The 16,198-nt window shown below is 35.7% G+C and overlaps 2 protein-coding genes across 5 annotated transcripts; one reads left to right on the top strand and one right to left on the bottom strand.

Moving 5' to 3' along the window:
* The first annotated feature begins 6,173 nt into the window (after positions 1-6,173).
* On the top strand, positions 6,174-9,388 carry LOC107669724 (XIAP-associated factor 1-like). 2 transcript variants are annotated; one of them, XR_001632023.1, is made up of 8 exons: positions 6,174-6,255; positions 7,400-7,535; positions 7,730-7,786; positions 7,893-8,124; positions 8,267-8,334; positions 8,430-8,660; positions 9,165-9,229; positions 9,323-9,349. XR_001632023.1 is itself a non-coding variant. In XM_016462093.1 (8 exons), the coding sequence occupies exons 1-8, from the start codon at positions 6,221-6,223 to the stop codon at positions 9,338-9,340; spliced, it is 822 nt and encodes a 273-aa protein (XP_016317579.1). In that variant the 5' UTR covers positions 6,174-6,220; the 3' UTR covers positions 9,341-9,388. The 2 variants fall into 2 exon arrangements, 1 of the variants encoding a protein (XP_016317579.1); XM_016462093.1 differs by having other exon boundaries at positions 9,185-9,229; positions 9,323-9,388.
* A 1,740-nt stretch (positions 9,389-11,128) lies between these two features.
* LOC107669760 (myb-related transcription factor, partner of profilin-like) lies at positions 11,129-15,144 on the bottom strand. 3 transcript variants are annotated; one of them, XM_016462141.1, is made up of 5 exons: positions 14,829-15,144; positions 13,774-14,002; positions 13,204-13,659; positions 13,049-13,099; positions 11,129-12,390 (listed from the first exon to the last, which is right to left on the bottom strand). In XM_016462141.1, the coding sequence occupies exons 2-5, from the start codon at positions 13,910-13,912 to the stop codon at positions 11,894-11,896; spliced, it is 1,143 nt and encodes a 380-aa protein (XP_016317627.1). In that variant the 5' UTR covers positions 13,913-14,002; positions 14,829-15,144; the 3' UTR covers positions 11,129-11,893. The 3 variants fall into 3 exon arrangements, with proteins under 3 accessions (XP_016317627.1, XP_016317628.1, XP_016317629.1); XM_016462142.1 differs by having other exon boundaries at positions 14,833-15,144; XM_016462143.1 differs by lacking the exon at positions 14,829-15,144 and adding an exon at positions 14,262-14,312.
* Between the last annotated feature and the right edge of the window lie 1,054 nt (positions 15,145-16,198).

Genomic DNA, 16,198 nt, shown 5'->3' with positions numbered 1-16,198 from the left:
TAAGGACAGAAAGAAGAACAGAGAGAGCAGATGAGGCTGATATGCACGGCAGAACCCACAAAAGACGTAATTATGGCGTAAAGGTGAACTGCATCGTGACACTCTTGCACTGGAGAGGACAGGAACATATGGTCCATTTACCACTCTAATGTATGTGCATCCCAGTAATCAAACTAAAATTGCTCTCAGCAGCAACTCAAGCTACAGGTTGCAATAATAGCCGCAGTTGTTCAGCAGAATGTTCTGTCATGTTAAACCCAAGATCATATTTCGTTTCCTGCTACAACCACAAGGAAATGTGACTGTATATATTTAAACTGTGTATAAATTATGCTAACACTGTTTTACATCTTTTATGCTGACAGTCCCTTTCATTTTATCAATATACAAGGCTCTTTATGATTTATGATCACGCTTTGTTTACCAAATCCCACACAACCCGTTCAGAATGACTCATGTGCATCATCCACATACTTTATTTATTTCTAAAAATTAAGCCACCGTGCTGAAAATGTCCCTCTGGCTCCCATAAACAATGGCATACACTAAGGGAATGAGTCACTAATGTAACACACACGTACACACAAGCCAAAAACAAGCTATTAATTTAGATAGCTGACTATGTTTTAATATCACATGGTTGTGGGTTAGGACTTTTTGAGAGAAAATGTGTCAGTTTAAAACTCTAAATTAGTTTAGGGAGCCTGATGCAACTCATAGGCATGACGTATGGCTCCCAAAAAACAGCTAGTAAGAAAACAGATACAAATACAAACACACCCTAAGATGTACAGCAACAGTTTAGTCAGGTCCCATTCAAACCCACACGCTGCTGTCCATTAGTGTGACAAACATCACCAGGAAATACGCTTTACTCTCTCGTCCATCATGCACTTGAATATCTATTAAAACATCACCTTACCTTGAATCTGCCATCAGTGGCTCGTAGGACTGAGTCAACGCAGCAGTGCTGCATGAAAACGACTGGTTCAACACGAGTGAGGAGAGAGAATCGCTCAGAGAAATTGATAAAGAGAGAGAGAGAGAACAAAACTGTGGAGGGAAAAGGATGAGAGAATGAGCGAATCGTGAGGAGAGAGAGCAAGAGATAGAGAGAGTATATGTGTGTAAGAATGCAGGTAGTTGTAGTAGTTGCTATGGCATTGAATACGTGATGGGCTTGTGAGGGGGTGCGGATCATTTCTCAGATGTAAAATTGAATAGAGCCTCAAAAGCCATACTTACAGAAGATTTATGTCACAGGCACACTCATATGTGGCTGGAAAAGCATAAAGCATTAATAACTCATGTGCAAAATGCACCTCTGTTGAATTTTCCATTTAAATGCATGCAGAATTCAACAGATTTGTGACATCTTCAACAGATTTAAGGCTCTAGTGTCAAAGGTGACTCTGAGGCTGTTTCGCTCTGTGTTAATTAGAGATCACCGATATTAAAATGTAGTCGATACCGATAATAATTTATCATGTTAGATGGCTGATATTAAAATTCTGGGTAACACTTTAGTATAGGGACGAATTCTCACTATTAACTATTTGCTTATTAACATGTCTATTATTAACATATTTGCTGTTTATTAGTACTTATAAAGCACATATTCTACCATATTTTACATCCCTAATCCCACCCAATACCTAAACTTAACAACTACCTAACTAACTATTAATAAGCAGCAAATTAGGAGTTTATTGAGGCAAAAGTTGTAGTTAATGGTTTGTTAATAGCGAGAATGGACCTTGATATAAAGTGTAACCAAATTCTGCATTATATAATTAAATTCAAAGAAATCACTAAAAATGTAAATAAATTATTTTATATGCTATAAGTGAATAGGCATCTTAAAATTATAATGTACAAGATTAATTTTTTTTTTTTTATTTCATTCTAAAATAAAGATAGCTATTAGCTAAGATTACATTTAATAGAGTTCCCAAATCAGTGTTTTTAAAGAATGAACTTTAAATGAATATGCACAATGAAATATTCAATATCGGCTAGCGCGTAGGCTATACAATAACAACACATATCGATAAATTAAAATATCTAATATCAGCCAATAACCAATGGTACTATTATATTGTTCAAGTGCTAATGCAATGCAGCATTATAGCATCATACCAGCCTTTCATGACAAAATATACTATGCATTTATAATTTATTATAAAATCATAAATCATTCATTTTATAACACTGTTTTTGCTGTTGAAATTTCTGTGTAAATGTATTTTTTCTCAACTTTTCACAGTGCACACTGTTTCAAAGCTATCCTTAAAGAAAATAATGATGTTAATGTTTATAACATCTTACTATGCTCATGCCTTATAGTTGCATTTAGTATATTAGAGCTTTTAGATAATATACTACATTTACATATTATACATATGCAATGATGCAAGCAATCAAGCAGTTGAGATATGCTATATATGCAAGTATTCTACTATAAGTTTATATGAAGAGCTGGGCGATAATATAGTAACATTGTGCAACAAAATAAAAAAAAATGTTGCCTATCTGCAGCATTAATAGTCTGTAAATGCATTTTCAGATGCAGCTTCTACATTTGCAGTGTAAAGAGGGCAGTAGATTCACAACACATAAACAAACAGTCCAGAGCTCAAGTTCTCACAGTAAGCTTTGCAACACAATGAAAACATGAATCTGCTCAAAGAGGAAGATTCCACTCCACAGTTGTTTTTTCACATGCAGACACATGTGCCTGGCCATTAGAACAGCATGTGGTCAATGTGGTCGGCCACCACTGGGATCCAATCAGATAAATGTCCAATCACATACACTCTCACTCGCACGTACTGGAGGAACATCAATAATCTGGATTCACAAGCAGTACATAGACATGAAGGGGTACATGACATATCTGATGAGTTTTATGGAAATGTCAGAACCTGGGCAAGAAAACCGTATCCTCTGTGCACAGCAACAACCTCAAGTAGTGGCTAATGCCGTTTTCCACTAAAAGAGCCTGTTGAACATTGCCTGGTTCTTTCATTTGTCTGGTTGTTTAGAGCTGTTGTCTCCATCTCCTTCAATCTCTTGGCAGTTTAGTGTTTGAGAGCCATTGCGCCTTCTAATTGGTGCACTTTCTGGGGTTGCCTTGTGAACCCTCTTTGGAAATATTCTTTGGTGTTATGCCATAAGGTTTGGTTGGATGAACATATGTATATATAGCATTAATCCGAAAATGACCGCATTTTCAAATAAGGTTTTGCATTTTATCAACCCATTCTGTTCCCTGCAATCATATGACTAGATTTGACAGGAATTGAAAATGAGCATATGGCACTGCAACACCTGACAGCCAGCCAGAGGTGTGACTTCTCTCTGAAAAGAAATCCATCAGCTTGTAGTTTAATTTACATGTATATGCCAAAAAACCCAGGATGAGATGGTCTGGAGTTATATTAGCACCAATTTAAAGGCCATTTTTAATGTTCTGTTCAATCAGTTAAACATCTATATTAAAATGCACTAAATATTTTTTAAAGAAAGCTGAAAATGTATATTTTTACTCATGCTTTTAAATATCAAATGCTTTTTATTTATTATTACGTATTACTTTTATTACTATGATTTAATTTCCATCTTGTGTTATGCATTTTGTTTAAATACAAGTATTTTACTATCATTATAAAGTGGGTTTTATCTAATATTATATTAATTAAGGTATTTACATTTTAATCATGTTTATTTGTACTCATGTGAACACACATAAATTAATTATATAAATTATATAAAATTATACAAATTTTAAACATTATTTTTTATTTCAACTTTAACCTTGACTGTTTTTTTTACTAATTTTAAAATGTTAAAAAAAATTGTTTAAAGTAGATTACAAATAAAAAAGAAAATTGGTTATTATATATATTATAAATTAAAAATGAATAAATGATCAATTCTAACAGTAATTACTGTGCTTGTGTTTTTTACTGTAAATCACTTTAAGCTTTCACTTTGAATTTCTTGTATAATAAGTGCTAGACAAATAAAATGTATTATTATTATTATTAAAATAGGATAAATGAAAGGTGTTTGTCATAAAATCTAATATGAGAAGCATAATATGCATCCTAATAACTAGCTCAGAATAATTTCGCAAACAATCCCAAGGTCATTTTATGAAATTGTTGCAACATTGGTCTGTGGTGCAATAAATCAATATTTAGGTTCATGCATTCTTTTTTGGACTCACAGCTCAGATGTCTCCAATGTGCTCATAAAAGCAATTTGATCTAGTGCAATAAAACTCTAAAGAGATCAGAAACTGATAATATAATCACAAAGGGGGGCGAAGGAGGAGGCGGAGAGAGATTAAGGATGTAAGACTAGAACTCCTCATTCTTTGACTTGAATTGGTGCTAACGTCCCTGTTATTTGCTTTGCTCTTTGCTGGTTGGTCTGACTGGTGGAGTGAGGAACCGTGAACTTTAATATTATATAACAAGAGACACGCACACACACAAATGTACAATCCAGGCCTGCAGCGTACAATCTTACACTATAATAACTCACTTGTTTATGTAAAACAACATCAGGCCAGATTACCCCCGTGTGTATTTGGCCACAGCAGCGCTAATGCTGATCACAATTCTGATCAGAGATTGCAGGCGACAGATGACCCACTCAGGAATTAGAGAATGAACCAGTCTGTGTAAACTTCCCTGTCCACACCTATCTGCGGCAAGAGTAAAAATGCGAAACTCAATACCGTAATTACTTTGATTCCCCTGGTGTGACACAGCTGTCTGCCCCTGTGCTGTTTTTGCTGACAAACATCCATTAGCTGCTGATGTCTGATGTCTCAGAGGCCTTGATACAGAAGCCTTGTTCAATTATTTTGAGAAAATTTTTCCAAAACTCAATAAAATCTTTAACTGGAGTCAACATAAGTGAGTATCTGCTAATGGGGCCAACGAGGGACATCCATCCAGAAGTCCGTCAGACTCCTAATGGTTAACTAAAGTGACAGCATACGTGAGTTGAGCAATAATCATTCAGAGGAGATACAAAGCTGAACATCATGAACTGATCCATACTAATGTATACACATTGTAAATGAGTAAACTACTTCACTTGAGAAGGTAAAATGTATAGTTTAAATGCAGGTAAACACAAGACTGGAATTTGCTTTCCTCATAGCAACAGTTTGGCAAATAATACTAAATAAATGAATAAATCTAACCGCAAAATAGCATATTATAAAATTGTTTAGATGCAGCCATGTATGAAACATACCCACCTATCCATACCATTCAAAAGTTGGGTCAGTGCTTTTTAAAATAATTTTATCTTATGCTCATCAAGACTGTATTTGTTTAATCAAAAAACACAGTATACGGTAATATTGTGTGTAATTTAAAAGAATTGATTTTAATATATTTTAAAATGTAATTTACTCCTGTTATGACAAAGCTGAATTTTCAGCAGTCATTACTCTAGACTACAATGTCACATGATCCTTCAGAAATCATTCTAATATGCTGATTTGGTGCTTGGGTAACATTTCTTATGATCACTGTTGAAAACAGTTGCGCTGCTTAATATTTGTGTGGAAATCGTGATATCAGTTTTAAGGTTTCTTTGTTGAATAGAAAGTTCATAAGAACAGCATTTATTTGAAATAGAATTCTTTCAAATGTCACTTTGATTGTTTTAATGTGTCCTTGCTCAATAAAAGTATAATTTCTTTAAAACGTCTAAGCGTCTCCTAATGCGCCCTACAGTAGCTACAATAATAAACCATATATATATATATATATATATACACACACACACACACACACTCACATATAGGCCTATAGCTACTTACTATAAAAACCTGTGGTAGGTTACTATACAACATCACAGCCTAGGATTGTGTTACTATCGCTGATCTATATAAATGGCTCGGCTTCACTTTCATGACGTCATGAGCAATCCAGTTCTCTATTATATATCAGTGGTTAGGCCTACTATGCAGGAGTTATGGTAAACATACTAGATGAGATACAGTGAAAGATGTCAAGTATAGTGCTGACTGTGTTTCATCACAACAAAAGGCAATGTTGTATTGTTGGATAACAACAGACGTTTAGCAATAAGAGTTGTTATTTACGACACCTTAAGTTTCAGCTCCACTTTCGGTTTCGGATAAGTGAAAATATAAACCCCAACACAGTAACCCAGTCATCTCACTCTAAATATGGACGAAGAAGAACTGATTTTATGTACTCACTGGTAAGTGTTTTATAATGTAGCCTACTGTAATTATACTAACGCACACAGTTTTGGTACAACGTATATTTGTGTTCACTGCCAACGTATGTAAACAAATGACATAGTGTTCAGTGAGTGTAAAATCACTGACATAGAATATCTGTCTACTGTAGCAACAACAAAATAGGCTATCGAAAACAAAACATATTCTACTTAATCAACAATACTCAACAATAATGACTAACGTTAGCCTATTACCTTGTTGTCGATAACCTGATTTAAACAAAGTGAAACTATGGGACATGGGGCCCGTTCTTCGTACGTCACTAACTCAGTTAGCTGGATTTGATTGTTGACGATTTGGCATGATCTTGGATTATTTGGTTCTTCGAAGCTCATCCTGGACTTGCTGTCATAGCAACAAGTCCGTAAACTTTAACCTGCTCGGGAGCAGGCTTATTTCATGTAAACAGGATTAGATTGCATCTTTTTAAGTGGAACTGATATTTAAAATCTATCCCAGCCACTGCTATTACAAGAGTACCCTATCCGGGGATTATCATTTATAATAATAATAATTTAAAAAATAATTTGAAAATAATATTATAGCCTAATGTTGTGTAATCTATAATACTATAGACACAGCCAGTTTTACTCATTGAAAGATTTATTCGTGATAACATAACTTTATAATTGTATTCGAGTCTTACACACATGCTGTACAGTTAATCTGAGTTGTGCATTAATTTGAGTGCTGACAGCTATTATGGGAGTGGCTTGATGGAGCGCAGGAGATGCAGATAACATGATCTTGACCTTTAAGAAACGTTAATTAATGCTGTCACATAACAAATCTGCTTCAAAGATACAATTACATGAATTGATAATTACAACATTGAACTAAAAATGTAAAGCCTGTACAAATACTAGTAATCGTGAATATAAATAATTAGGAATCATGTAAAAAGATTTTTCCAAAAATATTTTGTGTTACACAGAAAAAAACAAAAGCATACAGGATTGGAACAGCATGCTGGTGTGTAAATAATGGCAGAATTAAAATTTTTGGGTGAACTGTTCCTCGAAGTGCCATAACATTGTAGTGTCATAACACCTTTTCCATTCTCCAGTCTCTGTAAAGAGTCTCTCCAATGTTTTCATGCAGCAATAAAGAGGTGGCGAAGGAAAACTATGATCTGCACGAACCACACTGTAAGAGGTTTCTGTGTATATGCCCTGACTGCGATGAAACTGTGCCTCGAGATCAACTGGAGCAGCATAAAACCGAACAGCACACAGAGGTCACGACCACCACTCAACACTGGTTAACACTTTGCTGCTTTTTACAGGCCCTTGGCCCTGTATGTCACAAAAGATTATTTGGGATGAATTTCCCATCTAAACGTTTTCCACTTGACATGCTTTTTACTCATCACTGTAATCTCCCCCTCTGAGAAACCATGTCAGTGGTCTCATTTTTCATTATGTCTCACAGGTCAAATGTAAGATGTGCAATAAAAAGATGGAGAGAAGGCATCTATTGGATCATGAGGTGAATATTCAGTCTCACACTGTGAAAATTTTATGTCTGAGGCTGCTCTCTCTTAGAGTGTTTTCACACTTATTCTTTTGTTGTTTCTGTCTCTCCTTGTTTACAGAAAGATGAGTGCACTGAGAGGCCTCCGATCTGTGAGTTTTGTCAGCTTGAGCTTCCTCTGAGCAATCTAAAAGAGCACAAAGTGTCCTGTGGGAGTCGCACGGAGCGCTGCTCTGACTGCGGCTGGTACGTTAAACTGATGGACCAGCTTGAGCACGCTCAGATCTGCTCTACTACCACCCCCACAGCATCAAAGGACCTTGTCCCTGAGGATGATACTTCTGACACAGATGGTTAGGAAATTACATGATCAGTTTGAAACATTGTACGTAGATATGTTATAGGTCTTAGTATTGCCAGGTTCTGCATATTTTAAGGTATTCAGACAAATTGTGATTGTAAAATACTGGCATTTGGCATATCTGTTATCTTCAGAGCAGACTATGTTGCAGTGTCAGAATTGTCTGAAATACATTCCCTCAGATAAGCTGAAGGAACACAAGGTAAAATGTGTCAATAAATAAGAATATGTTATATGTAATTATGAAGATCTATTTTTAACACCTCAAATCTTTCTGTTATTTTTTTTTTTTACCAGCTGCTTTGCAAAAAGTCCTTACAGTTTGCAGACGTCGAGGATGATGACTCAGAGGAAGAGGATGAAAACCCCAATCCTGGAAATAACAGCACTCCAGACGCTGCAGATTTCTCCTTCTCATCAGTGCAAAAGGTGAAGAGAGACAGAAACATTGACATGGACCTGGATAAGATAAGCACCTGTCCGCTCTGTCACCTGGCTCTTCCTGTAAAGACGCTGGAATGGCATGAGGTACAGCTCACTGTTCTGTACATAGTACAGCAGCCTCAGGTTGAATCTGAAAAGTAATTTTGTTGTTGATTTAATAAATATCATTAACTGGGTAAATTTACTATACCAAAATAAATACACTATTGTTCAAAACTTCAAAAAGACCGTAAAACAGTACATTTAAAACTGTAATTTAGAATAAATGTTTTCTGTATTATCATTTTCAAATTTTGATCATTTGATATTAATGCTGAAAACAGTTGTGCTGCTTAATATTTCTGTGAAAACTGTGATACATTTTTTTCTGGTTCCTTTGATGTATAGAAAGTTCAAAAGAACAGCATTTATTTGAAATAGGAACTTTTTGTAATAATGAAAAAGCAATGTTCCATAAAAAAAAAAAAACATTGGAAAATTGAGCCCAAACCTTTCTTCAGTACTGTAATTGATGTAGTATATAATATATACTGTTAATTATGTGTTTATAAATGTATTTATATTTTATTTTCAATTTTATTTTTAAAGAAATAATGTGAATTACACAGACATCTGAGCATGGCATGATGGCTGGTGAAATCAAAGCTAAATATGTAAGTATACAAATAATATATTATAATGTATCACCAATATAACTTTGCAGTGCAACTGATGAATTATAATACGTGTATGAATTACCTTTACAGGGTTGCTGGAAACTGTAAACTCGCCAATCATCGCAAATAAAAATATAAAATATTTTGTTGTGGTATAATTATATTGAAATATACTGAAACTAACTAAAAACATGTTTACAATGTTTCTTATAATCACTGTATGATTTTAATTTGAAAATAATGGCTCTTTAAAATTTTCATAATAGGCCAGGTGAAGGAAAAATAATGCTAAATGTTTTTGACATCTTGAGTAAGGGTATTTTATGTACATACTTTGTTTAATTACTGACTATTTACCCATTTTATGAGGCAGTTATTTGGCTCTTTCATAAATCTGTTGTTTAAACCTTACTGCATGTTAAATCCAGACAAACCTCAGACCACAGCAAAAAAATAAAAAAAGATAACACAACTATTTGTATGAGGTGCATGAAATTATTTAGTGCATAATATATTCTAGACTTTAAACTATTTCTCTCTATGCCAACATCTTCATATCTTTGTTCGAAATACCCTGAGGATTCCGCAGACCATCTACCAGATGAAGAGGACTGTGAAAATAAGGAGAAACATGGCCATTTATTGGGGGAGACCACAAGATGAATGGGGAATGTCGTGGCCTAATGGTTAGAGAGTGGGACTCGTAACCCAAAGGTTGCGGGTTCAAGTCTCGTACCGGCAGGGATTGTAGGTGGGGGGAGTGAATATACAGCGCTCTCTCCCACCTTCAATACCACGACTGAGGTGCCCTTGAGCAAGGCACCGAACCCCCAACTGCTCCCCAGGCGCCGCAGCAAAAATGGCTGCCCACTGCTCTGGGTGTGTGTTCACAGTGTGTGTGTGTTCACAGTGTGTGTGTGCACTTTGGATGGGATAAATGCAGAGCACTAATTCCGAGTATGGGTCACAATACTTGGCCACATGTCACTTCACTTTCACTTTCAAGATGACATAGTTTCAGTCAGGATGGCCTTTCCTTAACGTCTTAATATTCCTATAGTATCTTTTAATAAATATTACTTAATTTATATGTTTTACTACATTTTAAAATGTCTTTTATTGCAATATTTGTTCATTTTTAATTGAGTAGAATTTTACTACAATTTATTAGAATTTTATTTTTTGCCAGTGGTAAACTTAGTCCTCCTAGTATGTGACGAGGTTTGTAAAAAATGTAGTTTTTTGAACAACCTGTTCTGCACTTGGAAACAAAAGTGCAAGAGAGACACCTAGTGGATATTTTTGTATTCCTCTTGCGAGAGATCAGTGTTGAGTGCAAATTCAAGAATAAACGTTTATTCATAATCTCATAAGCAAGCTCTTTTTTTTCTTTTGACAAACCATTATATAAAGTAGAGTATATAAATCTTTGTCTCTTCATAAACTTTCATGAGTTGCCACTTTGAGTTTAACATGTTAGATAAAAATTTGTGATGGACTGTACTATTGTCATCATACTATTGCAGCATTAACTAGCCTATGTTGTGTAACAGTTTGAACTTTCTGTATTTCCTGATAATGATTGCTGTGCTATAGAACAGACATAAAATTACATATGGTAGCCATAACCCTTTATCCTGATTTTCTGTCACACTTAAAAAATTAGTTCACAGGAAATTAATTGATGGACTGGAGTCGTGTGGATTATTGTGATGTTTTATCCGCTATTTGGACTCTCATTCTGACGGCACCCATTCACTGCAGAGGATCCACTGGTGAGCAAGTGATATAATGCTAAATTTCTCAAGGTCTGTTCCAATTAAGAAATAAATTAATCTACAACTTGGATGGCCTGATGTTGAGAAAACCGTCAGCAAATTTTAATTTCCAGGTAAATTATTCCTTTAATCTGAAGGAAGAAAAGCAGTTCAAGTAAAAATCAGTATTATTTTAAATGTTTTATTTCCATCCTTTACATTGGGTTTTAAAGCAGGAGACATTTTTTTTCAGTTCTCAGAGATCAAACACAGGTCCATAGGAGCTACAGCTAAGATAATGTGCCTTCAATCAGAATTTAAAATCATATCTGGAGGAAAAATAAAACACAATAATGAGTCTTTGGAAATTCAAGTTAAGATAAACAATTTAAAACAGATAATGCACCTGCCTAAAAGAACAAACAGCAGGTAAGATAAAGAAAGAAAAATCTATTATTAAATCAAATAATAATCAGATTACATAAATTAAAAGCAGCCAATTTAATGGCCACTTTGCAATAGTTTAAAAAGCACCACAAATATAATTATATTAAATTACCAGTCAATTTTTAAATATTTTTTTTGCCCATTTAAATTACCTGTAAAAGAGCACACAATTGGTCCAACAGTCTATGAGACCCAGCCATCTACTGAAAATATTCAGTCGGTACATACAAGGAACTCTACGAAGAACCTGTTTTAGATTCTAATGCTTATTATTTTGGTTATCATGTTATAAATAGGGAAATCTTTTAGTCCTGTCAGCTCTATAACTCTTAAAACATTTTCAGAGATTGCCATAAACTCTAGTGTCACTATATCCTCAAGCTTATTGTATTTTCTTTGCTATCATTCAGCATTCACTGTTTGTGTAACTTGCTCCCAATTGTAGCTGTTGAAAGAGCTACGGATGTCCGTTGACCTTGTCCTGCAGGAGAGTCAAGGCGTTGGAGGAGAAGTCACGCAGGACGTGGAGTGTGTCACGCTGCAGCTGTAAGGTGTCGCGTGAAAACTGCTGCTGGGTGTGGACCAATCTCTGCACCGACTCCGCGAGCGACTCCAGTGAGCGAGACAGCGACCCTATCAGCAGTGTGGTGGCCTGCTGTTCCTGCAGGCTGAGCGAGGCACTCTGGGATAAACGCTCCTTCAGACTGCGAGGCTCCACAGGAGCAGGTTGGGGAGGGAGCCGAGCGGGAGCTGAACGTGATGATGAGGCGGCCACTGCAGAAGGTGCAATAAATGTTGGGATACTGGCAGATGAGGGGCCGTTAAATGTTGTGTTGTGATTAGGTTTTTCTCGAACATGGCTCTTCTCAACAATAGGATGGCTGAGGAATCCAGGAATACCGATAGGATTCTGGTTTGGTTGGCTTCTTGGTTCAATAAACTGCATGTTACTGCCTGGAAGGATAAGAAACATGTTAATTTTAGACATTAACATCATATTTGAAAGAGAACTTAGCGTTTTTTATTATATAAAATGGATGCATAAAACATTATGGTCAATTAACAATAAGAGTGTCTATAATAATGTTCCATAACATTTTTCAGTAAGATTCAGTAATGTGTGTGTGTGTGTGTTATTTTTCAAGATATAATCTACATACTTTGAGGTAAAAGTTGTTGTTTTTTCTTTTCAAATATATTTATGAAATAATTAAGTTTTAAGGAGTTTTTCCAAATATTACATTTTTTATAAATGTAAAAAGCAATAATCTAATAAATATGAATCATCTATTGTCCCAAATACAATATTTTCAAATATTAATAAACTGTTTTAATGAAAAAATAATAACTTAAATCAAATATATAATGCAAATCTTTTATGCCTAACACAAAATAAAGATTATAGTATCACCATCCTGACATATTTGTACATTGACACAAAATTACATTTTCATTCAAAATTAAAAACATGCTCATCATAAAAGGTGTATTCACGTCACCTAATGTATAAAGTGACTATATTTTTTAACAAGTTGATATAAGTTGATTGAGATGCCACTGACCCATTAAAAGAATCAAAATGTGTGGCAAGTCTCTCTTCATTATTTCTTACCTTCCTTTTCTGATGTGTCAGTCTGGACATCTATTAGAGGCACTGATGAATCTATCAATACAATAGAAGTAACACATTTATTACATTTTGAACATTCAAACACTCAGTAATGAATCGCCTAACTAATTTAAAAATAAAATCAAAATGGAACTCACCGCCGAACATGACGTGTGCAGGAAGCTCTGTATCACTTTTGCCTGGGATACTAGTGTGGAAGGGAGGTGGCATAGGCAAACCAAACGAATGAGGCCTGCCATTTGCCATGTGTGAGAAGCTGTGTGGCATCTCAGAGAGACCTGGAATATCCTCGTCTTCATCATCCATTTGGTCATCATTTGCCAAACTGCTCACATTTTTGTTAGGGTTAGACATCTGAAGGATCTGGTGTACCATAGTTTCTATAGGCGACAGCTCTTGTGCGATTTGGGCGGCCGTGGCTCCCGATGCCCTCATGGCGGCCACCCTCCGCTTGGTGTCGCATTTGAGGTCTGCCCATTTCTTAATGACTTCAATAATTTCTCGATGACACTCACTGACCTCATTGATACGTGCTGTCACATCAGCCCATGTGCGGTTTTTCAGATCCTTCGAAATGCCCCGGTTGAACTTTCCTGTTAAAACCGTGAGTTCATTTAACTATTATCCCTCACATATGCAAAGCATAATTTACATACATTCAGATCCTATTGAATTTTGTGATATGAAAATAAAAAGGTTTGACTTACCAACTAGAATATGGCGTTTTTTCTGCACCTCACTGAGCAGCAGTTCAACCTCCTGGAATGTGAAACGTGACTTTCTTTTCTTGAAGCGCATTAAAGCACCTCCTGGCCCTCTGTAAGGGTATGGCATGAATTCCGACATCCTTCTTCCTCCGCTCTTCAAAACTAATCACAACCAAATCAAACAGGGCTTCTAGACTTCATCCATCAGAAGGCTTGATGAATTATATGGCTGAAATAGTAAAAGATACAAATTGAAATTCAAAATGGAAATTCATCCAGAAGCTTTCAACATCATTTAACTTCAACCTACCTAGCAAAGAAGAAAACGAATGTGACACACTAATTAAATACAACTAACCTGTTCTTACTTCCTCACAAACTGACAAAAGATCTAAATATGTAATTATATATATATGTGTGTTTGTGTGTGTGTGTGTGTGTGTGTGTGTGTGTGTGTGTGTGTGAATTGTGTTGTACAATAAACTTACTGTCCCTCTGATTTATTATGGTCATGTGATGAATGTTGCTTCTGTTCTGCGCTTTAAAAGGACAGAACAGGCACAGACAGAGAGTATTTGGGCAAAGCACAGAATCATATTTTTCTAGGATCCTTTTACTTTAAATTAACTGTTACAACTAATTGCGGCGTGATCTCACACCGCCTCGCCGGTGTGCCCATGCTTCCTGCTTCTTTGTTGTTTTCCTGCCTAATCGTCAGAGAGCAATAGGAACATTGAGAATCGAGCGAGCGCCATCACGGACATACAGCATCTAGCTCGAGCGTTCAAATCTGCCATTTCTCAAAAATCTCGCGTACAGTATTCAATCGAACGCGTAAAGATAGATTCAGATATCGTAATAAGCAAATATTCCACCAGGAAACGCAAACAGATTTGTATTTTGTTTGTCGTTAGCCTGCCGTAAAAAAATGGACTACGCACGCATATCGTAGACGCATTTACGAACCAATTTTGAGTCAAATCGAAACTGCGTACATCTGAAAGGCGATCAACTTTATTGCTATTGATATTAGCGATAGATTGAGTGGTAATTACCTACAGTGCGGCCGAATGCTTCCTAGGATTTGTCGGTGTAGCCTTGCCCGATAAACTTCGTAGGCAGTGATCCCCTGCGTCGCGCAGACTCAGCTCTACGTGTTTTTCCCCCTCCACAACGATAGTTCGCCAACATTCTATAGTAATCCTTCCTTATGCCTGTGTGGAAGCAGTTCTAACTACATGCAAACCCTGTGGCCCAGTATAAGCATGGAAATGTTCAACTTGCAATTAAATAAAAGTAAATTTAAGTCGCTTTTTATTCATACATGTTAAATATATCGCGTAAAATATTTGTGGATTTTGTTCGCGTTTTTTCCAGTCTAACAAGCTATTTTGTGGTGTTTGGAAACTTTCAAAGCTACAGTCCCAATAGTTATAAAAATAATTAAAAATAATAATTAAAAAAAAGTGATTTCCTGGTCTGAAATTTGTACGATTTTAAAAGACATGGACATTTTAAAAATGCATATACTTTTTTCTGGTTATTGATATTTGATATCTGTAAAATATTCGGCTAGATAGATAATAAATACTACTACTTTTAGAGTGCAATCTCTGTTAAAAATATATATATTATTTAAAAGATCCACGATTTCCTGTTCACGTCATGGAAACATATCGATCAAAAGACCTGCACCCTGTGTGTAATTTATAAAAACTGTATAAAAAAACAGATGCTATACTTCAAAGATTTGAGCTATACTGTACACAATATATGTATGTTTACTAAAGAGAATGTGTAAGCAACTAACATTATAAACTGGTTAAAATAAAACAGTTAAGGACACAAATCACAAGGGGCTATTCCGCATAGTAGGCTAACAAATGCTGGAATTAATTTAGGCCTTAACACTTTGCGATTGAAGTAGAAACATTGGCTTGTGTTGCATCTCTTGTTCTTTATCTTTGGACCCCAGGTCGTAATCAGTTGCATCTTCTTGAGGATCATAGGAAGGCTATCAAGCAGAAGTTCGGGAAGCAGCTAAATGAAATTAAATGTTTGAGTAGCCTATTCGTTGAATGTTCAGCATCGTTTACAGATTTGTAATGAGGTGGCCATACAACAAAACGCCACCATTTTGAGGCTCTCTGTTTCAGACTTGGGGAGTGGCCTTGTAATTGTCTGTAGCACCCGCTAGGTGGGTGTAGTGAGTTCCTCAAATATGCGTGCTTGATTCGGAAAAAAAAAGCTACCGGCTTAAAGGGATAGTTCCCCCAAAAATGAAAATTCCAACTGTTTGATTACCAGCAATCTTCAAAATATCTTCTTTTGTGTTCAACATAAGAAAGCAACTCATACAGGTTTGAATAGACATGAGGGTGAGTAAATGATGACAGAATTTTCATTTTTGGGTGAACTATGCCTT

The sequence above is a fragment of the Sinocyclocheilus anshuiensis genome, unplaced genomic scaffold (assembly GCF_001515605.1).
Source record: "Sinocyclocheilus anshuiensis isolate Anshui unplaced genomic scaffold, SAMN03320099.WGS_v1.1 scaffold684, whole genome shotgun sequence".
NCBI lineage: Eukaryota > Metazoa > Chordata > Actinopteri > Cypriniformes > Cyprinidae > Sinocyclocheilus > Sinocyclocheilus anshuiensis.
This window is presented reverse-complemented; position numbering and strand designations above follow the sequence as displayed.